The sequence below is a fragment of the Phyllobates terribilis genome, unplaced genomic scaffold (genome assembly GCF_046119375.1).
Source record: "Phyllobates terribilis strain yellow unplaced genomic scaffold, ASM4611937v1 Scaffold_1__5_contigs__length_1240528914, whole genome shotgun sequence".
Classification (NCBI taxonomy): domain Eukaryota; kingdom Metazoa; phylum Chordata; class Amphibia; order Anura; family Dendrobatidae; genus Phyllobates; species Phyllobates terribilis.
In genome coordinates, this window is record NW_027362761.1 from 267,549,781 (window position 1) to 267,577,231 (window position 27,451).

Sequence of the window (27,451 nt, forward strand, 5' to 3'; positions counted from 1 at the left end):
TAATTATGATCAAACAATTACACTTCACACTTTGATTTTGGCAATTCAAAGGACAATTATTTCAGAAGTTTTTTTTGGCTTGTTGGGATGCAACTTTGTAAACTTTAGCTATGTTCTTTTGAGAAAGAAGTGGCCTTATCCAGGTAACCTGTAACGGGACAGGTAGTGGAACCGTGGACTGAGGAGAGCCCAGAGGGGCGTAACTAGGGTCCTTACCAAGTCTGACCTCGGATGAACGGTGGCTTGACGACTCCATGTTTCAAGGAGAGAAGAGGGAGGCGGACCAGGTGCTACTCCTGGACTGACCTCGAGTGGATGGAAGCTGACCCCCAAAGGGAAGGAGCAGGCACAGGCAGGCACGGCTAATAGACAGTCAAACAGGCATGGCAGCTAGACAGGTAGGTGGGCACGGCGGATAGACAGGCAGGCGGGCATGGCTGATAGGCTGGTGGGCACAGCTGATAGACAGGCTGGCGGGCACGGCTGTTAAACAAGCTGGCGGGCACGGCTGATAAACAGGCTGGTGGGCAAGACTGATAGAAAGGCTAACGGGCACGGCTGGTAGACAGGCAGGCGGTCATGGCTGGTATACAAGCAAGTAAATGGAGATACATGCACTGGGACCTAAGAACTAACAAAAGTGTTAGGAAACAAACTTACAACATTGTACAGGCACCTCCATGTTGGAGGAGGTGCCTTAAATAGTCAGTGTTCTCTGGCCATTGGCTGGAGACACTTTAGGACGGCGCACGCAGCCCCTTCAAGATGTGGGGAGCGTGCGCATCCTAAGCTCAGTGCCTGGGGATCTGTGTGCTGCGCGTGTACCCAGGGCAGCATCAGCGTGCGAGGATGACAGAGGAGCGGGCCGCACCGGTGAGGGGCTCGGTGTCACTGCCGGGAGAGGGAGGCAGGAGGCAGAGACACCGGCACTACAGAACCCTTCCAAAGAAGACATAATTGTTCAATCTTTTTCTAATTGTACTGTCATGAACTTGAATATTTAACATGCTAATTGAAGCCTTTAGGGTGTGAGCTGCAGTTTCTATGAGCATTGGAGAATTGCATTGGTGATTTTTTTTGGGACATTCATTCCTGGGAACATTGTCAACTGTCTGGAATGTTTACCATTTTCTCATTGGAAAATGATAGTCTCCAAATTGTTTGGAAATGGCCTTATAATATTTCCCAGACTGATGGGCAACAATAATTGTTTCTATAAGATCATTGGTAATGTCTTTCCTTCTTAGTATAGTATTAACGCATGCATGAATGGTATATAACATCAAACTTCTGCTTTAATAGAGGAAGTCGCACTTGCTGATGAACAATTAATCAAGCACATTTGAATTTCAGTACCTTGCTGCTGCTAAACCTCATAATTCTTATGGAAATGGTAAAGGTGTACTCAATTGTTCACACACTGCCTTTGCTTTTTTGGCATATAGATTGCATGTATATTACACTGAACTTAGCTTCATGCAAATATTTCATAAAAACAGCCAATTTTAAGAAATATATAAACTTCTATAAATACTAAAGATATTAATGGTCATTCAGCAAAGAGTTATGTACTTGGACCACAACATAAACATTCAAGGCAGTAGTGAATCCAAGAGTTGTACAACCCCAATTTCAGAAAAGTTGGGACGCCGTGTAAAATGTAAAGAAAACAAGAATGCAATGATTTAAAGATATAGCCAAGTTTTCAAGAAGTTCAAAACAGAACATAGAAGAACATAGAACACATATCAGAAAGTTAGACATTTTTCCATTTCATTTGAAAAAAAATACTCATTTAGAAACTGTTGGCAGCAACACATCTCAAAAAAGTTGAGACAGGGTTAAAAATGGCTTGAAGAGTAAGTGTCATTGAAAAGCAGCTGGGGATCCATTTTAAACATATTCTCATGACTGTATATAAAAAGAGCATGTTAGAGAGGCACAGACTCTCAGAAGCAAAGATGGTCCACCAATTTGTGAACTGCATATAGAAATTGTGGAACAATTTCAGAAAAATGTTCCTCAACAAAAAAACTGCAAAGACTTTGAATATCCAACCATCTACAGTACATAATATCATCAAAAGATTCAGAGATTCTGGAGAAATCCATTTGCACAAGGGACAAGGCTGATGCTCAGTATTGGATGTTCATGATTTATGGGCTCTCAGGCATTAAAAACAGGCATGATTTGGTCATGAACATCATTGCATGGGCTAAAGAATGCTTCTAGAAATCATTATCTATGTTCAAAGTTCCACGTACAACTCAAAAATGCAAGTTAAAGCTCTATTATGCCAAGAAAAAGCCATATACCAACACAATCCAGAAATGCTGTCATCTTCTCAAATGGACTGAGGCAAAATAGAAAACTGTTCTGTGGTCAGATGAGTAAAATTTTTACATTTTTTATGGAAACCACAGATGCCGTGTCCTGCTGACTGAAGAGGAAAGGGACCATCAAGCTTGCTAACAGTGTACAGTTCACAAACCTGCATGTCTGATGGTATCAGTTTGCATTAGACCCGATGGCATGGGCAGCTTACACATCTTGAAAAGCACTATCAATACTGAGCATTTTATAGAGGTTTTAGATCAACATATTCTCCCATCCGGACATCTTTTTCAGGGAAGGCCTTGTATATTTCAGCAAGACAATACTAAACCACACACTGTATGCATCACAATAGCATGGCTTCAGAGAAGGATGAACTGGCCGCCTGCAGTCCAAACCTTTTACCAATAGAAAACATTTGGCGCATTATGAAATTAAAAATCTGGCAAAGACCCAGGACTGTTGAGAAGCTAGAATCCTACATCAGACAAGAATGGGACAACGTTCCTCTCCCAAAACTCAACCAATTGTCCTCACTTCCCAGACATTTACAGACTGTTGTAAAAAGAAGAGGAGATGCTACATAATGGTAGACATAGCATTGTCCCAACTTTTTTGAGATGTGTTGTTGCCATCAGTTTCTAAATTACTTATTTTCTTCAAATGAAATGGAAAATGTCTAACTTTTATTTCTGATCTTTGTTCTATGATCTGTTGTGAATAACATATGGTTATAAGAGATTTCCAAATCATTGCGGTCTGGTTTCCTTTACATTTTACACAATGACCCCCATTTTTTTAAATTGGAGTTGTACATTCAGCACCAGGAGTGAGGTTAAAATCCCCAAACTTTATTTAATACATATTTAAACAATACTGTTGGCGGTAGCAGGTGGGGCCACGCATTTTGGCTAAAACATGACAAAGCCCAGCATTGCTCGAAATGCATCGAAACTACTCACACTACCAACAGTATTTTTAAATATGTAATAAATAAAATTTGGGTATTTTAACCTCATGTGTGATACTTGTTGTAAAACCCTTGGGTGTCCCTCAAGTTATTATGCATGCTCCCAGTTTATTCTCAACTGTTGGAAAAAAAAGACAATTTCTTACTAGTAGGCTGTCTCTCTCACATTTTTTAACATTTCTAAACACCATAAACATGATTATACATGCATGCATGTTTACTTCCATAGTGTTAGTGGGCAGAGCTGTTCCGAAACACATCTCATGGCGCTTATATCCAGTAAAACAACCGGATATACTGTGGGGCTTGAATGTTTGTGAACCTTTCAGAATTTTTCATATTTCTGCACAATTTAACTTAAAAGTACATCAGATTTTCAACATTTCAACAAAGTCCTCATTGTAGATGAAGAAAACGAAATCAAATAAATGAGTCAAAAATATTAGAATGTATCATTTTTTTATTGAGGAAAATGTCATATGTTATTGAGGAAAATATCACACGTCTGAGAGTGGCAAAAGTTTATGAACCTTTTTTTTTCTGTATTTTATGTGACACCCTTGTGCAGCGCAATAATTGCATCTAAATGTTTCTTTTCAGTAATTGTTGATTTGTCCTGCACATCCGCTTGGAGGGGTTTTAGCCAATTTCTCCCTACCAAACAGCTTTAACTCTGTTTTTCCCCTGACTGCTCACTTCCGGTACTTCCACAACATTTCTATAAAATTAAGGTCAGGACTTTGACTAGGCCATTCTAGAACTTTAACTTTATTCTTCTTTAAAGGGAATCTGTTTTCTTTTACTCTACCTGAGAGCATCATGATGTAGGGGTAGAGACACTGATTCTAGTGATGTGTCACTTATTGTGATCATTGCTGACATGTTGATAAAATTACAGTTATATCTGATGCAGATCAAGCAGTTATCTAAATGTTGAACTCTGTATAACTTCGCCCCCACCACTGAGTGACAACTTTCTCCCCATGTACAGTGTACAAAGAAAGCTGCCAATCAGTGGTGAAGATGGGGTTATACAGAGCTCATGAATATGCTTGTCTACCTGGCAGCAGGTTTACCAGTCCTCTGATGATAATCTCTTGTTGATAAATCAGTGATTTTATCAAAACTACACTAAGCAGCACAGTAAGTGATATATCAGTGGAATCAGGGTCTCTGTCTCTTTATTATGCTGCTCTCAGATTAAGTGGCAATAACCTAGTGATAGATTCCCTTTAACCATTTTTATTAGAACAACTTGTGTGCTTTGGGTCATTGTCTTGCTGCATTACCCATGGTTCCTTGAGATTCAGCTGATGGACAGATTTCCTGACATTTTCCCTTTCAAATTTGCTGGTATAATTCACAATTCATTGTTCAATTTGATTTGCTGAGAATAGTTTCACAATCGCAAGTACTGCTTAGCCTTTGACTGCCCAGTAAAAGATGTGTAACACTCTGAGGTCTCCAAGGATTGTATTGAAATGCTTCTGACCTCTTTATTGCAAACTCAGCTGTAAAAATGTTAAGGTGACCTCACTATATATAAAAGAATGAAAACTATTTGTTGACCAACAGCCTTTTTAACAACCTACCGCACTAATCTATTTTACTTGTAAAAAAGGGTCCAAAAATTATCCCTCTTTGTGGGCAGTTACCTGCCTTCCTGGTTTTTACACATATGCAGTACACATGGAAGAGACTGTTGTTGTTTCCCAAAGGGTGCTGCAAACATGTTACATGTTTGTGAGCTTCAAAAAGATTGTAATAGCTTTTTCACAAGTCATCCAAACATTACCTTTGTTTGGTATCAGCAACATGGCTTCTTAACAAACAGTATCCAGTAGATGTTTCCTAGTTACAAAATGAAGAAATAATGGTATATTCGTAAGCTATGCAAAAATGATCCCTTTATTTAAGGAGCAGAAGCAGGTATGCTGTTTTGAAAGTGAAGAAGCAATGGATTCTCAACTAGAAGTGAAAAAATTGTACCTTTTTTGAGATCCACGAGTTTGTTATACACAAAATAAACAATTACATGTCTTTTTATCAAGCCATCTAAAAAATCGGTCCTTTATTTAGGGAGCATGCACATGTAAACTGTTTTTAAAGTGAAGAAGCAAATAGCTTGTCAGCAAGCCATGAAAAAAGTATCCCTATTTTGGTAGTAGTTTTATGTTTGTGCACATGGAAGAGAGTATGCTTCTCAGCATCAGTACAGTATAGCTATATAACACATTGGACAAGCAAGAGACGTGTGTGGGCATCTAGCAGCAGTGCAGTGGAAGTGGCATTGGCAGCAATTACACAATATAGAATAATAGTATGCCTGACAATGTAAATCCATCTCTGGCAGTCTCTGCAGCAGCAGTATAATACAGCCCTACATAGTACAGTGGGCAGCTGGCAGGAGATGTGTGACTGGTTTGGCTGTCTACCAAAAAAAAATTATCCCTATTTTGGGAGCAGTTTCATTTTTGTGCACCCTGAAGAGGGTATGCTTCCAAGTAGCAGTACAGTATAGTGGCAGTGGAAGTTGAAGCAACCACAAAGTATAGGAATATGACAGAGAAGGCAAGGAAATATCTGGTAGTGTAGGGACAGCACAGGCAAGCATAGGAAAAGAAGCATAGTAAAGATGACAAGATGGACAGGGAGTAGATGCCAGGCTGATCTTATCATTGGCATCAGCCATAGGTGAATGAAAGTTGGCACTGATCCATGCCTGACTCATTTAGCCAAATGTAAGGTTTTCCACATTTGTTGAGGCTTACTTGTCCACTTGGACATGACAAAGCCACTGGCCATGTTGAATACCCTCTCTGACACTACACTGGAAGCTGGACATAATGCATACCCATAGCAATCGAGGCCAGTTCTTGTCACTGGTCCAATCTGCTGGCCCAGAAGTCCATGGGATCAGGGCTCAGGGTATCTGCCAGAAAAAGTACACAGTCCACGTATGACTGAATCTGCATGTTCAGCTGATATGTCTCTGTGTGCTGAAGTGCATTAGGTTGGTGTAATGGCGTATGAAACATCTGTTATATTGTGTCAATAATACTATAGTTGCTGCTGCCGCCTCAGCTACTTGTTCCGGCCCTAGTGCTGGCACAGGCAGTGGAGCATTGAATCTGCATGCAGTAGAGAAGAGTCTCCTCGTTGCTTGTGCAGTTGGCAGGTGTCCTCTTGGCAAAAGCTTTACCGAGCAGGGAACAGTTTATCCTGTCAATATGCCAAATTAGACTTCCTTTTGGAAGCTGCAAAATTTTCCCCCATTTTGCTTGTACATTGACTGTCTAAAAGCTATCCAATATATCCCTTTGCTTGATGGCAAGGATATGGCTGTCAACCCTCATGCATTCCAGCATACATACAAAAAAAGAAAGACAGCTCTTTACAAAAAGAAATGTAAAAAATCTAAAAAATATGTCACTTAGGGCTTTTCGACGTCACAAGCCAAAAAGCACACTTTCTCAGTCTAGCCTACTTTCAGTATTTTTCTTCAGTAGGAAAAATATTACTCTGACTTAAACAACCATACTCCTTTGTAGTGCTTCAAGAATGAGAAAACATGGTGTAATTAATAAATTCACAGGATCAGTCAATTCACAGTCACACAGATTCAGCAGCTCCTGCACCTCTCCTATCACTATGTCCCCTTACCACTTTAATCTATGTGTATTATTCAATGACTATCACTCCCATTTTCTATGTTCCTCAGCACTGCAGTAACACACCACACTCTGTTTACAGTAGTTCTCCACTCTTTTAGTCTTTTCTTTCAGTCTCTAATGATGATCTGTACACTCTGGCCACCTCTACCTAGGCAGCTTTCTTTGCCTCATCTTTTACAGTGGCTATGATAGTCCCCCTTGATTGGATGTACTAGACCACATGATGTTATCCCAGGAAAGCATCATGGGGTCGCTTGCACGTAATGTGATGTCTTTGGGAATGTGTGAAATGGCACAAGACCAATTGTGAATTGTTTGAGTTCGTTGAGAACTGCAAATTTAATGAAATTCGACTTAAAGCACCACTCCAAGTTTTTTTTTTAATTTCAGCGCTGGAGTGGTGCTACTAACCTAAGTTCCATGCCCCTAGTCTTGTACTTACCAGCCACCATCTTCACCTCTTCCCGGTGCCGCTCTGGTTCTGTTCTGCCATGTTGCGACCAAAATTTCTGACAAAGGTCAGAGGTGAAGAGGTGAATTCATGGGTAACGGTCACAAGCTCTCAGTTTAAGTCTTTGAAAGTCTTTTCCTGACTTTCATAAACTTCCATTGAGTTGTGGCATCTGGATCGCCCAGCAAACAGTGGAGAGATCTGGCAGATCACAACTGTTGGAGACCGACGCCGGGAACAGATGAAGACGACGTCTGGTAAGTGTGAGGCTAAGTGCTGGTAGCTTAAATTTGTAGCACCACTCCAGCCCTGCAATAGAAAAACCCATTGGAGTGGTGCTTTAAAATCGATTCACAGCGGATCAATTCAATCATCTCTAGTTAATACACATTACTTGACCTGGGAATTAGTCAAGTGGCCCCCTGCTGATGTTTTCTGTCAGCCTTCCCAATTTTGATACCAAATTACAAGCAAACCATGAATCTGTACTTGTGTCCATATTCCCATCGTCCTCTACCTGACATGACATGCAGTGAAATACATTCAACCACTGTACTCAGTGAAAGTGATAATGGCAAATATCCGGAAAGCATGAAGATAAGAGTGTTGTCACTTATGGAGAGTCGAGACTGCTTCTCAGTAAACATCACAACTCAAAAGGATTCATTACTTGTAAGTCTTCACATCATGGAAAGCTATGCAATTGGCCTCCCCTGTGCCAAGATAGTTGGTATGCGTAATTGGTATACATGGTAGACTAAGCTTAGGAAGAAGTATACTGGAAAAAGAAATGTCTGTTTTTTCAAATAAAGTACAGTATACTGTGCCTTATGCAATTTTTTTTACAATAATTTTTCATTAGCAATCTATCCTGATGTTATAATTAAAGAATTCCTACATAATTCTACTATCTACTACTATACCTGATGTATCTCCATATTGCTTTCATTATGAACAGATTGAAGGAATTTCTACCTGACAATGCAAACTTGGACAATGTTGGTAACTGACAGTGAATTATCCGGATGGCAGATACACAGAGAGATGCATCATCTCTACAGGCTACAAAGAGTCAGAGTGTAACGAAGCATGTAGTTATTGCAGCAAAGTGGTGGGAGGTGAAGAGGGAGACTGGGGGTGGGGCAGACACAAGGGGGTAACAGCCGTGCCCCTACTGTGAGAAGAGACTGAGGGAATAGGGTAGCATGCCCCCCGAGAGCAAAAGTGCAGCGGTAGCCTCTCAATTAGAGTCACTCTAATGAAATTAAAAGCCATTAGATCATTCACCGCTGAGGCCTGCAAGTTACCTACATGTCAAAGGAATTTGGCTAAGCCAACAGGATGAGAGGGGCCTCGTGAGCTAGGATGTCTCCCTTGTTGCAGTGGCTGGCGAGACTTGGCTTCTGCTGACGCCAAATGTTATAGTGATGATGTACACGTAGCCATTCATTTTTAATGACAACAGAGATATTTTCTTTACACCTATGTAATTGAAGGTATTAGATGTCTTATTTTTATGAGACATTCAGAACAGCAGTAAAATCACAGAATAAAATCTGTTTTTATTTTATAGAAACTTCACAGCTTTGCCTAGTCTATAAATATCAAGAAATATATTTACCTTCTATAACACCAATGTGTATCTGTGCTGTGTCTTTTCAATTGGAGCAATTGCTGTAATCATATACCTTCCCAATAGCCCATATGAAGTTTCTATTACATATTCAAGGAATTAATTACATTGTCATTATGTCAAAAAGTTCATACATAATTCTAACGGGATAATCCAGAATTTTAGAAAAGTGAGGATGACATGCATGAATTTGACCAACTATCCATGCAGAACAATGAACACAGATACAACCAGAAATAGTAGGCCTATTCATCCCAACTTACATACTTATGTTTCAGGTATGTTAGTCCTCATTAGGACAAGGTATGCAAACCATGAGCCTGAGTCATTAAAGGGAACCTGTTATATTCTAAAACACAGATATAAGCGTTTTCTGCAGGTTAATAGCGTTACAACAAAAGTGCGGCTACAAGGAGAAAATTACCTTTATTCCTTCTTGGAGCTGTAGTCTTTCATGACTTTTGGCTATGGGACGGACCCACACTCCACCTTAAAACAACTATAACTACAGTAAACCTACAGTAGACCCTGGATTAAATACACAAAACACATTATTTTGGTTGTCAAAATGGCCACAACTTTATTTAAATCACAGGATTAAAACAATCACAGTAGGAGTCACGTGAAGTGCTAGTACATTGGGATTCACAAGTCCTGTGATATCCCCAGATGTCTGACATACAGCCCAAGGACAGACAGACATAAAAGGGCCGCACGCACTGGTTTGCCATTCAAACAGAGCTAGTAAACGTTCAGGGCACGAATGACCCTCATTCGTGTGCTTAACCACTGTGCCCACCCCTGATTGATGTTACCATTACAACATCCTTCAGGCTGGTCACCAAAGCTGAGCCTCTTCACCACCATGAGGTTTTACATCCTCTGTTAGTTAAAATGAGTCCACCATAACTTGTCTGCAACTTCCACCTGACTCCTAAACCGCAAAGCTTTGATGTGTTATAAATTCCAAGTCACATGTGTCACTTTTAGCCATTTTTTTTTAATTAAACACCTATTTTACTTCGGTAAACTTATAAAGTAGATGCCCCTGCAAAAGCATTAAGGAGATTAAACTTGGCAAAACTCCGACTCACAAAGAGTCATCTTAAAGCGCTCAGTAGAGGAAAAAACCCCTGTAGAGGAAACCTCTAGGGAAACATGGCTGAAGGATTGCCCTTCCCTTGGGCTTAGAAGGTTAATGCTAATGTTAACTCTTTATAGCCATGATAAAATTGGGCATGGTACAAGATATACAGTAAAGACCAAAAGTTTGGACACACCTTCTCATTTAAAGGTTTTTCTGTATTAACACATGTGGAATTATATACTTAACAAAAAAGTGTGAATCAACTGAAAATATGTCTTATATTCTAGGTTCTTCAAAGTAGCCACCTTTTGCTTTGATGACTGCTTTGTGCACTCTTGGCATTCTCTTGATAAGCTTCAAGAGGTAGTCACCGGAAATGGTTTTCACTTCACAGGTGTGCCCTGTCAGGTTTAATAAGTGGGATTTCTTGCCTTATAAATGGTCTTCCAACAATCTTGAAGGAGTTCCCAGAGATGCTTAGCACTTGTTGGCCCTTTTGCCTTCACTCTGCGGTCCAGCTCACCCCAAAACCATCTCGATTGGGTTCAGGTCTGGTGACTGTGGAGGCCAGGTCATCTGGCGTAGCACCCCATCACTCTCCTTCTTGGTCAAATAGCCCTTACACAGCCTGGAGGTGTGTTTGGGGTCATTGTCCTGTTGAAAAATAAATGATGGTCCAACTAAACGCAAACCGGATGGAATATCATGCCGCTGCAAGATGCTGTGGTAGCCATGCTGGTTCAGTATGCCTTCAATTTTGAATAAATCCCCAACAGTGTCACCAGCAAAGCACCCTCACACCATCACACCTCCTCCTCCATGCTTCACGGTGGGAACCAGGCATGTATAGTCCATCCGTTCACCTTTTCTGCATCGCACAAAGACACGGTGGTTGGAACCAAAGATCTCAAATTTGGACTCATCAGACCAAAGCGCAGATTTCCACTGGTCTAATGTCCATTCCTTGTGTTCTTTAGCCCAAACAAGTCTCTTCTGCTTGTTGCCTGTCCTTAGCAGTGGTTTCCTAGCAGCTATTTTACCATGAAGGCATGCTGCACAAAGTCTCCTCTTAACAGTTGTTGAAGAGATGTGTCTGCTGCTAGAACTCTATGTGTCATTGACCTGGTCTCTAATCTGAGCTGCTGTTAACCTGCGATTTCTGAGGCTGGTGACTCGGATAAACTTATCCTCAGAAGCAGAGGTAATTCTTGGTCTTCCTTTCCTGGGGCGGTCCCCATGTGAGCCAGTTTCTTTGTAACGCTTGATGGTTTTTGCAACTGCTTTTGAGGACACTTTCAAAGTTTTCCCAATTTTTCGCACTGACTGACCTTCATTTCTTAAAGTAATGATGGCCATTCGTTTTTCTTTACTTAGCTGCTTTTTTCTTGCCATAATACAAATTCTAACAGTCTATTCAGTAGGACTATCAGCTGTGTATCCACCTGACTTCTGCACAACACAACTGAATGTCCCAACCCCATTTATAAGGCAAGAAATCCCACTTATTAAACCTGACAGGGCACACCTGTGAAGTGAAAACCATTTCCGGTGACTACCTCTTGAAGCTCATCAAGAGAATGCCAAGAGTGGTCTGTACTGTACAATGGCTAATTCAACAAATACAATAAAGCATTCATTAGTATACAAGTAATAGTTAAATAAAGCATTATAGAACAGTGATTATAACAGGGCAGGAGGGTTTGGTGATGTTTCCTCTAGTCCTATGGTGAGAGAGAGGGAGAGAGAGTAAGGCTGTGTGCCCAAAATGTGGATTTAATGCATTTCCGCGGCAGCATTTCCACTGCGAAAACGCATTAAAAAAGCTTGTTAAGTTGTCTACCATGTTTCTCAATGATAATCTGCATGTGCTATACACATGCTGCAGAAATTTCCACTGCGGATTATCATTGCGGAAAAATCCGCAGCACAACCATTTATTGTGCGTAATCGTGGCGAAATTGCCGCAATTGGCTTGCATTGAAGCGTATAACATCCGCATGTATACATGTATGCATGCGGATCTTATGCAGTTCAATGCGCGGATGATACCCGACTCTCATCCAGACCCGGGTACTATTAGTAAAAAAAGAATTAAAACGTAAAACATAAAAAAAATTATACTTACCTCTCCAGTGGCGTCCTCTGTCCTCGGCGTCCCGCGGTGCTCAGAAAGGACCTGCGGTGACGTAATTTAGTCATGTGATGGTCACGCGACCGCTGACATCAACGGTCGCGTGACCTGTCAGCTTACTAAATGACGTCACTGCAGGTCCTTTCAGAACACCGCGGGACGCCGAGGACAGAGGACGCCACTGGAGAGGTAAGTATAATGTTTTTTTTTTATTTTTTACGTTTTAATTCTTTTTTTTTAATATTGATGCTGCATTTAAAGCAGCATAAGTTGGTTACACAATATAAATCCATGCCAGTTGCATGGATTTATATTGTGTGACCAACTTGTCAAGCCCTTTTCCAAGTGATGCTCAAAATCGCTTGGAAAAGCGCTTGAAAAAACGCATGCGAAAATGCATGCAAAAACGCTGAAAAAGCGCTTCTCCCTGGCAGAAAAAATGTATATAAAATCCGCATGTGTCTTTTCTGACAGGGAGAAGCAGAAAGGCTCAGGAAAAATCCGCATCAATTCAGCATCGTGGGCACATAACCTAAGACAGAGAGTTACCTCATCTATATAAACCCCACCCTCCTCACAGTAAAGCCCCCGTCTCACATAGCGGGATCGCTAGCGAGATCACTGCTGAGTCAAGGTTTTGGTGACGCAACAGCGACCTCACCAGCAATGTCGCTATGTGTGACACTTTGCAGCGATCAGGCCCCTGCTGTGAGGTCGCTGATCGCTGCAGAATGTCCTGGACCATTTTTTGGTCTTTGCCCTCCCGCTGGTCAGCACACATCGCTGTGTGTGACCAGCGGGACCAGCGATCAGGCTGGTAACCATGATAAACAGCGGGTTACTAGGGGCACACGCGCACTTAGTAACCCGCTGTTTATCATGGTTACCACTCTGCTACGGTGAGCGGTAACTTCCCGCTCACCGTAGCAGGCTCATAACCATGATAAACAGTGGGTTACCAAGTGCGCGTGTGCCCCTAGTAACCCGCTGTTTATCATGGTTACCAGCCTACTCCTGCTTCAGCAGGCTGGTAACCAGGAGCAGGACATCGTGGAAAGATTCTTTCCACGATGTCGCTGCTTCCCTGATCGCTGGTGAGCCTGCCTGTTTGACAGCTCACCAGCGATCACATAGCGATGCAGCAACGATCCCTGACAGGTCGTATCGTTGTCGGGATCGCTGTAGCGTCGCTAAGTGTGATGGGGCCTCAAGATACAAGGCACTGACATACTGCGCGCCTTCCTCTATGTGACTGCAGACTTGTGAATCCTCACATCGCATGCACTGTGAGCTGTGAGGATTCTCCAATGCCGGCGATTTCCATACTTTCTGCAACTAGACTGTATCTGGCCTCGTTCAATACACTTGCATTGAGCGAGGTCACGCCGATCTAGTGACATGCAACGGCATGTAAATCACATACTTGTAGTCACACGCCCACGGCTCCCGACAACGATGGGGAATCCTCACGTCGTGATGATTCACAAGTCTGCAGTCACACAGAGTGACTGTAGACTTGTGGCTTAAGGCTGGACAACCCCTTCATACTTTTTCTTTATTACCAATATGTCACTATTGAATACTGAAAATTTGTATTCCCTCTCTAGCATGCAAAACATGTTACAGTGCACAGTTACAGGGGATGTGCCATCAATGAGTTAACATTTCTTTTCAAATCGCCAATATTTTTTTTTAAAGTTAACATAATTGCCTTGGAAGAGAGGGCAAAAGCCTATTTCTACAACTGGCACCTAGCCCTAAGAATGGTTATTCTTCCAGATTCTGTAAACTTTATGGATTTTCCTATTCAGAAATGGAAATCTTTACAGCGCTAAAAAGGGGCATTGGTTGACATCAGTTAACCCATAACAAAAGGAAGATTGAATGATGTCACATAATTTCTTAAAAGTTTCTTATAGAAATATCTATATCCTGTGGTCAATCACATCTGTACTAATCAAAAATAATGATGAGATTTTCATCCAATTTATTATGTACAATGGTAGAAAAAAATCTATTTGCCTCTATGTGCAGTCTAATATGCCTCCAATTTGTCTTGTAGCTATTAAGAATTGGGTAACACTAGCAATAATGTACTCACATGTTGTAGTTATATCATTTAGCAAATTTTCTGCAAAAATGCCGCATGTGATTATGGTGCAATAATGTTGACATTGATCTCTCTGTCTCAATAGTTACTTACTATGAGCAAACCCTGCATAGTCTGATCCTGAAAAGATATTCCCATCAGGGTTTCTTCAGATGAGCATGTTATATGGATGTGTGTTATCCAAGCAAAATATCTGACAGCACACTGACCCATGTAATTCAATAGGGCTGTTCAGATAACAGTTTTTTCAGATGACAGTTTTTTCACACGGACGGAGTGTCCTTGTGAAAAAAAAGCACAGTATGCACTGTTCTCTCCGTACCTCGGATGAGGCTTGCCTATACAAGATTGAAGGTGCAATAAAAAAATTTGGATCCCATATGGATCATCCGTTTAGCATTCAATTATTGCTGTTATTAACCTAGGAAACTATATTTTAGCATTTACATTTTAAAATATTAATGTATGAATCTGGGTGCCACACAGATGTCAGATGGATGCCATATGAATGTACAATACTTACACACGGGTGACATTATAGATGAAAACCGTCTGAGTTTTCTGGATGATGACTGGATGCTGTCTGAACTTGGCCTCAAACTGAAACCTATTTTTTGTTAAAAATCATTTGGTAGGTTGGCCCAGGTAGGAAACAGATAGAAGGGAATTGTGGCATTAAAGGCACAGACAGATGGCCTTATAACAAGGACGACGATGGCACCGCAATGCCCGGACTGGCTGTCGGCTCTCCTGACCCGAGTGTGACTGGCTGTATTTCTATGCTGCTGTCACTCCCGGGTCAGGAGAGCCGCCGGCCAGTCTGAGGTTTGTGATTCGAAAGTCGTCCGTGTTATACGGGAGTCTGACTGCACCCTAAGTCAGATTTCCTAAGGTTTGTTTGTAGCCTGTAACCCTGGAGACACATAGATCTGCATGGGATGTTTGTACTCAATTGTTTGATGTGTTATTTTGGAAACAACAGAGCAATAAAATGGTTACAGACTGGGACATGCTTTTTCTTGTAGTACTTATAGGAAGTAGGCATATATAGGCAGTTACTTTCACCAAAGAAGACAAGTATAAGGCTAGGTTCACATAAGCGTTGGAGTTCATATAACAGACAAGAAAAACAGAACTCTCCCAAGAAACAAATTTGTCCCATGATGGCCACAAATGTCACCAGATGGACCCTATGGTCATTCAAACAGAGAAAATAGCACAGCTTGCAATGCTTTTTCTTCCAGAATGAGAGCTCTGATGCTAGTGTGCATTTTGCCTTTTCTCCTGTAGGCTACATTTACACATCCCTACCACAACATTCATGTAGGACATAAAAGATTTACCGGTTAGGAACATCATAGTGTAATTCCTCCCATCAATGAAAAAGGTTATAAAGTGGAGTAGTCCAATATAATATACAAATGATTACCCAAGAGTAACCATAAGCCACCCATAAATTATTATAAATAAATAATTTTATTGACATCAAATAAAACATATAATCAAATTATTTTCAAGAAGAATCCAAGAAGGATCAAATGGAGGAGTGAAACAGGATTTCAACCATTAATCACTGTTATAAACCTCAAGTCAGATTTTAGGTACATTTACATGTCCGTACCTATTTTTATATTTGGGTAAAACGGACCATTTTTTTCTCTCTTTTCTATTTTGCAACCATTTTTCTCATCCATTTTTTTAAATTTAAGGTGATAGACTGTCTGAACTTTTACAATGGATTAGGGAAAAATGGATGAAACAGAGATGGAAACACAGAAGTCTGAGATCCACAAAACGGATGAGAATAGGACCGGATACATGGACCCATTTTTAAAAGGAACGTGTGTATGGATCAATGAAGCTGTATGGGTCTGGCTGTTGTCTGTTTAAAAAACACAGACATGGACAATGGATGTGTGAATGTAGCCTTACATTGATATGTTAGAAATTTAGAATATACTGTATATTAATGACTTTATAAACAAGTCGACTCTTGCAGTTCAGCCATTAATCCTTTGAATTATGGTTATGCAAGCATGTAACCATGTAAGAGCTTCCTTCTGTGCCCTTCAGGATCATCGGTGTTGGATTTGTTCCTTTCATTCCTTTCCATCAAATTTAGAATAAAAGGATAAAAAAGTCAGTTGCTAATTTAACTTGTGGTCTCCGGACAGAAAACATTCTGCTTTATTACACGATGATAATATGTAATAATGTTGTGTTCTCTATTTTAGATCATCCTGAATTCCATGCACAAATACCAACCTCGGCTTCATATAGTTAAAGCAGATGAAAACAATGGATTTGGGTCCAAAAACACTGCTTTCTGTACCCACGTATTCCCTGAGACTGCATTTATAGCTGTAACATCTTACCAAAACCACAAGGTAAAACCTTCTTGCTAATAACTTGGTTCTCTTGATACAGGTAATATTAAACTGACACTTTTGTTGCACAAAAAAAAAAGAAAATACGTGAAATAGCACAGCTGGTGCTACTGCTTCCCTCCGTCAGAAGAAACAGAAGATGCTGCAACCGTAGACCCTGATCTCCGAATGATCTCGCAGATAAGTGTAAAGATAAAACACTCATTTATGTTACTCTGGGTAGGCAGTGAAAGAGTTAATGAAAAATTTTCTCATCCAAAGGTCCTTTTCTGAGCTGCCAAGCCTCTTAGGTTTATGCACACATTTTACGGGTTTCTGGAAAGAAGCACAGCCAGCCAATCCTTTTTTCTTCTCTAACATCTGTATATAGTGAACTATTTTGCCCATGTGGAGAAATGTTAAAATGTTGAAAGAAATAAAATAAAAATATATACAGACCCCTGGAAAGAATTCTATATTCACGTATTATGTTAACGTTGGAAGGGAAAATTATAAAATGCCTCTACTGTAATCTGAACGGACTGACAACTGGGCCAAATAATGCATAATTTTTATCTTATCTACAGTATATATTTAATGCGTCAGTGTTCCTTAGCAATGTGCTTTACACGTGTTCTCAATTGGGTTTTTGTGCATCCTGAGATGAGATTTTTTTTCATGCAACTTTATCTTGAGGCCATTTGCAGCAACCCACCCCCCCCAATAACAGGCGAGTGGAAATTCAACTTTAGCATTTAAAAATGTCACGATTATCTTCAGTCTCATACAGTTATGCGAGGCAGCTCATAAAATACACTCCTCAACAATGAAATTAGAACACCAAGAAGTAAAAGTTGTTTAATTATGGAAATCACAGGATCGATAGACATGTTAAAGAGGACCTGTCACAAAATGTTAAATTGGACACACAATGTAATAATTGCCATAGAGCAGAATAAAACATTTTTTTTTGCTGCTGTTGTTTATTATTTTGCTTCCCTTTTTCGGAGATATTAGCAATCAAACCATTTAGCTCCTAATCTGTTAAGTTTCTTTTAAATCCAACTGGGTGTTATCATAGTTTTCAATTGGGGGGTGTATGTCTTCTCCCTGTATGATGCTGACCTATCATAAGCAGGCAGCAACACTCAAAGGAAAGAAGAACACAAACATGCACCACAATGGCTTAGTGCAGGATTCTCAGCATGTGATATGTAATCACACTAATGTCTGCTGTGCTCCAGCAACTTGTGTCATCGCTCTGCAGTGACATCAGAGCAGGCTGTCATTATATCTTACACAGGAGCAGTTTGTTCTGGGCTCCTCCTGTGTGAGATGTAATGAGACCCTGCTCTGATTTCATTGCAGAATGAGAACAAGTTGAGCACAACAGACATAAGTGTGATTATTGACACATCTCTGTAAAGACAGTGTGGGTTGGCAGGGATACAGCAGAGGTGACCTTGCTAGATGAGGAGCATTGATAGCAGAGTTTGCAATGTGACACAGCTAATCTCAGCTGTGCTACCCTGTTACGGATCCGGGTGATGGAACCTCTGTGCTGAGATGCAAGGAAGGACCAGAGGGGCGTAACTAAGTGCCAACTCGGACCGACCCTGGTCATACAGCGGCTTAGTCGGCTCACACGAGTCAGATGGCTGAAGCTGACAGGTACAGCGGAAGAGCACAGTGGGTAGCCTGATGGGAGATCCAGGTAGGCAAGCAGGCAGGCACGACAGGTAACCTGACAGGTGATCCGGGTAGGCAAGCCGTCGGGCACGGCAGGTAGACAGGCTGGCGGGCACGGCTGATAGACAGGCTAGCGGGCACGGCTGATAGACAGGCTGGCTGGCACGGCTGATAGACAGGCTGGCGGGCACGGCTAACAGACAGGCTGGCGGGCACTGGAACCTGAGGGCTGAGGAGAGTGTTAGCACACAAACAACAACCTTGCACAGGCACCTCCATTTTGGAGGAGGTGCTTTATATAGGAATGGTCCTCCGGCCATTGGCAGGGGACTCTTTAGGACGGCGAACTCGGCCCCTTTAAGAGGGAGGGAGCACGTGCGCTCCCTAAGCACAGTGCCCGGGGAGCTGCGGGCGTCGCGCGCACCAGCAGCAGCAGGAGCTGGGGAGCTGGAGGATGCTGGACTGGGACCGCGGCGGTGAGAGGAACGGCGTCTCTGCCTGGCAGGAGGCAGAGACGCCGGCGCTACAGTGCCCCCCTCTTGCGTCCCCTATTCTTTAGGCCCGCAAGAAAATTTTCAAGAAGACGAGGGGCATGAATGTTCTCCCAAGATCTCTCCTCAGGATCAAACCCCTTCCAATCCACAAGAAAGAAAGTCTTTCCTCTTACCCTCTTGATGGCCAAAATGTTCTCTACCTCAAAGACGTCCTCAGCGGAGACTGGCGCTGGAGCGGTACCTGGATCGTCAGAGAAAGAATTAAGGACAACAGGTTTGAGGAGAGACACGTGAAAGGAGTTGGGAATCTGTAAGGAGGCCGGGAGTTTCAGCTTGTAAGCCACTGGATTTATTTGGTTCAGAATCTCGAATGAACAGCGGACCCAACTTATATGATGGTATCTTGAGATGGACATATTTGGAGGAAAGCCAGACCTTGTCTCCCGGACGGAATTGAGGCGGATGCAGAAGTCTCTTATCAGCATGCTTCTTCATCCGCTCGGAGGACTGAAGAAGCGCAGATCTAGTGTCCTCCCAAATTGCGGAAAATTCACTGACGAGAGACTCCGCGGCAGGATTGTCCACTGAAGCGGAGACGGGAAACGGAATCTGGGGGTGTTGACCATAGACCACAAAAAAAGGAGACTTAGCAGAGGACTCACTCACATGGTTGTTATAGGAAAACTTGGCCCAGGGCAAGAGCTCAACCCAATCGCTATGGTGAGCGTTGACAAAGTGCCGAAGAAAGCTGGTAAGGATCTGATTGATACGTTTCACTTGACCATTGGACTGAGGATGATAGGAAGAAGAGAAATCCAAAGAGACATCTACCAGCTTGCACGTGGCTATCCAAAAGCGAGAAGTGAACTGAACTCCTCGGTCCGAGACAATATGGAGGGGTAAGCCGTGGAGACGGAAGATGTGACGGATAAAGTCCTTAGCCAGCACAGGTGCAGACGGAAGGCCAGGCAGAGGGATGAAGTGAGCCATCTTGGAGAAGCAGTCGGCGACCACCCAAATGACAGTACAACCGGCCGATACTGGAAGATCTGTGATGAAATCCATTGCAATATGTTGCCACGGAGTGGAAGGCACAGGAAGAGGAAGGAGACGACCGGCTGGAAGGTGCCTAGGTATCTGTTTACGGGCACAAGAGGAACAAGCCGCGACAAAATCCGCAACATCCTTGTGCAGGGTGAGCCACCAATAGTCCTGGGCAATGAGCAGAAGTGTCTTCCTCTTGCCGGCATGGCCAGCCAGTTTGGACGAGTGGCCCCAGAGTAAGACCCTCTTCCGATCCTGAGTCGCTACAAAGGTCTTACCAGGAGGTATATGAGACAGGTCAAACAGAGCAACAGTCATTATTCTGGAGGCGTCAATGATGTGAAGAGGCTCCTCCTCCAGGTCAGAAGACAGAAAACAGCGGGATAGAGCGTCAGCTTTAATGTTCTTGTCTGCCGGGCGGTAATGGAGATTGAAGCAGAATCGAGCAAAGAACAAAGACCATCTGGCCTGACACGGGTTTAGCCTCTGGGCGGTCTGCAAATACGGAAGGTCTTTATGGTCAGTGTAGATGACCACCGGGTGCAGAGCCCCCTCAAGGAAGTAGCGCCACTCCTCCAGCGCTAATTTGATGGCCAGCAGTTCTTGATCACCTATGGAGTAATTACGCTTGGCTGGAGAGAAGAGTTTGGAGAAGAAGCCGCAGGTCACCATTCTCCCGGACAAGGATTTCTGGGTGAGCACTGCTCCGACTCCGGAGGAAGAGGCATCAACCTCCAGGAAGAACTGTTTATTGCCATCAGGACGGTGTAGCACAGGAGCGTAGGAGAAGGCTTGTTTAAGAGATAAAGGCATTCTCTGCCTCGGGAGACCACTCTCTGGGCTTTGCTCCCTTACGGGTAAGAGCAGAGATGGGAGCTGTCCGGGAGGAGAAATGAGGAATGAAGAGGAGGTAATAGATAGCGAATCCCAGAAACCGCTGAATAACCTTCAATCCCTCAGGTCGGGGCCACTTTAAGACGGCAGACACCTTCACGGGATCCATCCGCAGTTCGGTCTCCGAGATGATATACCCCAAAAATGGCAGGGAGGTCTGCTCAAAGAGGCATTTCTCGTACTTAGTATACAGGTGATTCTTCCGGAGCCTCAGCAGTACCTGACGAACATCCCTCCGGTGTGACGGCAGATCCGGAGAGAAAACCAAGATATCGTCCAGGTATACCACCACGCAAGAATACAGGAGATCTCGGAAGATATCGTTTACCAACTCCTGGAAAACGGCTGGAGCATTACAGAAACCGAAGGGCATCACGCGGTACTCGTAGTGACCATCCCGGGTGTTGAATGACGTCTTCCACACGTCTCCTTGGCGGATCCGGGCCAGATTGTACGCCCCACGCAGGTCGAGCTTAGTGAAGACCTTTGCGCCCTTTAGGTGGTCAAGCAGCTCTGGGATGAGAGGCAGGGGGTACTTATTCTTGATGGTAATCTGGTTTAGGCCCCTATAATCGATGCAAGGACGGAGAAAGCCGTCCTTCTTCGTGACGAAGAAGAATCCTGCTCCAGCCGGAGAGGTGGAATTCTGGATAAATCCCCTAGCAAGATTTTCTTCAATATATTCAGACATGGCACGGGTCTCGGCCAGCGACAAGGGGTAGATGCGCCCGCGAGGAGGTGAAGCACCAGGTATTAGGTTGATGGGGCAATCATACGGCCTATGAGGTGGTAGTGTCTCTGCTTCCTTTTTTTCAAAAACGTCCGCATAGGACCAGTAGGATGCTGGCAGGCCAGGTAGATTAGCCAGAGTAGACGGGGGTCAAGCAGGACGAACTGGAACCAGACAGGTCTTATGGCATTCCTGACCCCAACGGAGCACCTCTCCCGAGGTCCAATTCAGGATGGGCTCATGTCTCTGTAACCAAGGCAGACCAAGCAAGATGGGATAAGAGCGACCGGACAGTACGTAAAAGGAGATCTTCTCCGAGTGCAGCATTCCCACCTGAAGAGTTACCGGCTCAGTGACCAACAAGATGGTTTCAGGGAGAAGCTTTCCATCCACAGAGGAAACTTCTAAAGGGTCCGCCAGACGTATGGTAGGAATCTGAAAACGCTCCACAATGGCCTGTTGGATAAGATTCCCAGCGGCTCCGGAATCCAGATGGGCAGTCTCGAAGAAGCGGGTCTCACCACTGGTAACGGAAATGGCAGAGTCAAGGGCGAAGAGGAAGAACTCGTGCCTAGGACGACCTCTCCGAGCGGTCCTAGACACTGGAGTTTCCCGGTCTCACCGGGCAAGAGCGGATCTGATGCTCAATATTGCCACAATAGAAGCAACTCCCCTCGGCACGACGGGTCTCCTGGCGAGACTTGACCATCTTGACTTGGTCAATTTGCATCAGCTCTGGAGAAGACACCCGGGGGAGTGCAGGTTGTGAGACTGAACTTTGGGGGACGGGAGCGAGGCGCGGAGGTTTCCTCTCACGGGTCATCTCCTTAGCGTGTTCCAGGAAACATATCAATCCGGGTAACTAATGACACCAGGTCGTCCAGAGAGGGAGGTATGTCACGACCGGCTAGTTCATCCTTGATCCGTCCGGAAAGGCCCTCCCAAAAGGTGGACACCAGGGCCTCATTGTTCCAGGCAAGTTCAGATGCGAGGGTTCGGAAACGTACAGCATACTGATCCACAGTGAGCCTCCCTAGGCAGAGTCGGAGATGTGAGGAGGCAGTAGAAGATTTTCGTCCGGGCTCATCGAACACCTTCCGGAAGGCCCGAGGAAAGCCTGAAGATCGGACACCAGAGGATCCCCTCTCTCTCACAGAGGGTTAAGCCACGCCAACGCCTCTCCGGTGAGGTGAGACATGATGAACGCCACCTTGGCCCGGTCAGAGGTGAACTGGTGTGCCAGGAGTTCAAAGTGCAGCATGCACTGATTTAGGAAGCCCCGACATAGGACGGGGTCACCACCAAAACGTGGAGGTGCAGAGAGCCTGGGTTCAAAGCCGGGTGCCACAGCGCCACAGGGTTGAGGTGCCGCCGGAGCGGGTGCCACTCGGTTAGAGGCGGCCACAGTCGGGGTGGACAGCGCGTCCAGGTGGGAGTTGACTGTCCGCAATTAGGACAGGATAGTATCCTGTTGGGATCTCTGGCGAGAGACCTCTTGGTACAGGTCAGAGAGCGAAGGAGCCTGGGAGCCACCAGGTTCCATGGCCTGTGCAAACTGTTATGGATCCGGGTGGTGGAACCTCTGTGCTGAGATGCAAGGAGGGACCAGAGGGGCGTAACTAAGTGCCAACTCGGACCGACCCTGGTCACACGGCGGCTTAGTCGACTCCGTGAACCAGGGAGGGACCGGGCCGGTGGACCAGTTGCCACTCTGGGACCCACCTTGTGTGAGAGCAGGCGACTCCCACAGGTCAGATGGCTGAAGCTGACAGGTACAGCGGAAGAGCACGGCGAGTAGCCTGATGGAAGATCCGGGTAGGAAAGCAGACAGGCACGGCAGGTAGCCAGACAAGTGATCCAGGTAGGCAAGCAGGCAGGCACAGCAGGTAACCTGACAGGTGATCCGGGTAGGCAAGCCAGCGGGCATGGCAGGTAGACAGGCTGGTGGGCACGGCTGATAGACAGGCTGGCGGGCACGGCTGATTCACAGCATTGGGATTCATTCAGTATAAAATATGATTGACATTCACAGAAATGCATGGACTTTTCTGCCTTGGCACGCTATCAATGAGGTTATTAATCCCTTCCCTCCTCAGACAATTTTCGTTCTTGTATTTTCATTTTTCACTCACCTTTTTTAAATAGCCATAACTTGAAATTGTGAAAAAAAATGCAATTCTGCCATTTTTTTTAGTTTTAATTTTACTGTGTTAATTGTGCAGTAAAAAAATACCTGGAAACTTGATTTTCCAGGTCAGTACAAATACAAAGATACCAAGCATGAATAGTTTTTTTTTGCTATTTTGTTGGATTAAAATAGTTTGTAAAACAAAATTTTTTTTTTGTGTCACCATTTTCCGAGACCCATACCTTTTTTATATTACTATGAATGGAGCTGTGTGGGGGTTTCTTTCTTTGCGTGGCTACCTGTTTTTTTATTTATACATTTTTGGGGTTCATACTATGCCTTGATCACTTCTTATTGCATTTTTTTAGCATTATTGTGGTGACCCAAAAAAACCCGCAATTTGATCCCCCCCCCCCTCAGTTTGGTGTTTATTGATCGGCTTAATTAATGTTATATTTTGGTAGACTGAACATTTTTGGACACAGAGATACCAAATGTGTACACACGTGGTCAAAATTGTTGATACCCCTCGTTTAATGAAAGAAAAACCCACAATGGTCACAGAAATAACTTGAATCTGACAAAAGTAATAATAAATTAAAAATCTATGAAAATGAACAAATGAAAGTCAGACATTGGTTTTCAACCCTGCTTCCACAGAATTAAAAAAAAATTAAACTCATGAAATAGGCCTGGACAGAAGTGATGGTACCCCTGAAAATAATGTGACAAAAGGGACATGTTAAATCAAGTTGTGTCCACTAATTAGCATCACAGGTGCCTACAATCTTGTAATCAGTCAGTGGTCCTGTATATAGGGCTACAGATACTCACTGTGCTGTTTGGTGACATGGTGTGTACCACACTCAACATGGAGCAGAGGAAGCAAAGGAAAGAGTTGTCTCTGGAGATTAGAAAGAAAATGATAGACAAGCATGTTAAAGGTAAAGGTTATAAGACCATCTCCAAGCAGCTTGATGTTCCTGTGACTACAGTTGCACATTTTATTCAGAAATTTAAGAGCCATGAGACTGTAGCCAACCTCCCTGGACGTGGCCGCAGGAGGAAAATTGATGACAAATCAAAGAGACGGATAATATGAATGGTAACAAAAGAGCCCAGGAAAACTTCTAAAGAGATTAAAGGTGAACTTCAAGCTCAAGGAACATCAGTGTCAGATCGCACCATCGGTCATTGTTTGATCCAAAGTGGACTTCATGGGAGACAACCAAGGAGAACACCATTGTTGAAGATAAAATCATAAAAAAGCCAGACTGGAATTTGCCAAACTACATGTTGACAAGTCACAAAGCTTCTGGGAGAATGTCCTATGGACAGATGAGACAAAAAATAAAGTTTTTGGCAAGGCACATCAGCTCTATGTTCACAGATGGAAAAATATAGTATATCAAGATAAGAACACTATCCCTACTGTGAAACATGGAGGAGGCTCTGTTATGTTCTGGGGCTGCCTTGCTGCATCTGGCACAGGGTGTCTTGAATCTGTGCAGGGTACAATGAAATCTCAAGACTATCAAGGGATTCTAGAGAGAAATGTGCTGCCCAGTGTCAGAAAGCTTGGTCTCAGTCGCAGGTCATGGGTCTTGCAACAGGATAATGACCAAAAACACACAGCTGAAAACACCCAAGAATGGCTAAGAGGAAAACATTGGACTACTCTGAAGTGGCCTTCTATGAGCCCTGACCTAAATCCTATTGAGCATCTTTGTAAAGAGCTGAAACATGCTGTCTGGAAAAGGCAACCTTCAAACACCAGACAACTGGAGCAGTTTGCTCATGAGGAGTGGGCCAAAATACCTGTCGAGAGGTGCAGAAGTCTCATTGACAGTTACAGGAATCGTTTGATTGCAGTGATTGCCTCAAAAGGTTGTTCAACAAAATATTAAGTTAAGGGTACTATCATTTCTGTCCAGGCTATTTCATGAGTTTAATTGTTTTAAAAATTCTGTGGAAGCAGGGTTGAAAAGCAACGACTGACTTTCATTTGTTCATTTTCATAGAGTTATAATTTATTATTACTTTTGTCAGATTCAAGTTACTTCTGTGACCATTGTGGGTTTTTCTTTCATTAAACGAGGGGTACCAACAATTTTGACCACGTGTGTATGTTTTTTACATTTCTTCATTGTTAACTAGGAAAAAGAGGGCAGTAATTTGAATTTTTAAATACTTGAAAAACTTTTTTTCTACTTTTTACTTTATTTTTAGTCCCCTTAACAAACTCTTACCTACGATCTCTGTGAAAATCACAGTCCTTAAGGATGTCTAGCCACAGGCTGGAGGTCACAGAAGAAATCATATGATGGGCACAGACAGGCTGTTATAGCAACCCATTGGTTCCCCGCAATTACGCTGGAGGGGGAGGGAAATGGGGAGATTGTGGTGCTTCAGTGCTGCAATGAGCGCATTTAAGAGGTTAACAACCACGATTGGCTGGCGTGCCAATCGCTGCAGTTAGAGGCGTATGTCAGTTATTTTATACAGCTGGCATCTGCCCTCTGTGGACCATGCTCTGCTTCTTAGCTTGCTCCAAAGTCCCTGAGTCAGAAGGGGTTAATGGTTGTCTGCAAAATGCTCTGAACTTGGGTATGTAAATCATTAAGATTGGCAGCCCCCTTTGCAATTGCTTAGCAATTATGTTTCAGATGTGCTTGGTGAGTGACAAGTCCGGAGACGCTGCAGGCGATAGTAGTACGTAGCAGCACAGGCTGCTCACAGTAACACAAGAAGTATGCAACCTGACGTCATGTTGAAAAATGGCTCCTGGGACACTTTGTAGAAATGGCCGTGCCACTGGTTCCACGTTCATATCAATGTTACGCCAAACTGTTAGTTTACCTTTCATGAAGAATGGTGGGGTACGCCACCATACATTACACCACCCCACACCATAATTCTGCAAGTAGGACCAGTGTGACGTCAGTCATGACCGCCTATTCATGGTGTTGCCCACATGGTCTACAGACCAATCTCAGGCTATCATTGCTTCCAAGACAAAAGGGAGACATATTGCTGAAGAGGATAGGCTTCCATTGCTGTATTGCTCTGCACCATGATAGCTTTTGAGAGCGGTGGCATGAGGTCAATCGAATACATGTAGCTAGATGTCTGGTTTGTGGCAAAATGTCATGCAAACACCTTCTGATGGTTTATGTAGACACTGTTTGAGGCCTCACTCTTGGTATCTAATGTGCAATTTAATTTGCAGCACACAATGGATCATGGAACCAGTGGTACGGCCATTTCTCCAGTGTCCCAGGAGCCACTTTTCAATGATGAAGGGTGTATATATAAAGAAAGACATTATTAGAGCCCATTATTTACAGAGATTATTCCCATTTAATTAAGTCAAAAAGATTTATTTAATGTACAATAGGTTTACCTGTTACATAAGTGATATCATATTACACAGTGACATCAATTAACTACTTAAAGTTTGTTGCATGAAGCCAACACACTTATTGATGTCAAGATTAATCTCAGTAATTTTTCAGAAAGAAGCTGATATCTATAGTGAAATATATATTCCAGATTATTGCTGGAGAATACGGTCCCACTATAAGAATCTCACTGGTAATGTTATATAATAGACTTATTGGAGCTGATAGCGTGTGAAATTAAAAATCTAAAATCTGTTCTGATGTATTTATGATTATAATATTATAAAGCGAATTTCTGAACTCCAGACCTCCATA

General features: G+C 43.2%; 1 protein-coding gene across 1 annotated transcript in view; it reads left to right on the plus strand.

Moving 5' to 3' along the window:
• Nucleotides 1-27,451, plus strand: part of TBX5 (T-box transcription factor 5) — an 87,204-nt gene that overhangs the window by 38,124 nt on the left and 21,629 nt on the right. The window contains exon 6 of the mRNA XM_073653898.1: nucleotides 16,625-16,777. Coding sequence (XP_073509999.1) covers nucleotides 16,625-16,777 — 153 coding nt within the window. The remainder of the gene's footprint in view (nucleotides 1-16,624; nucleotides 16,778-27,451) is intronic.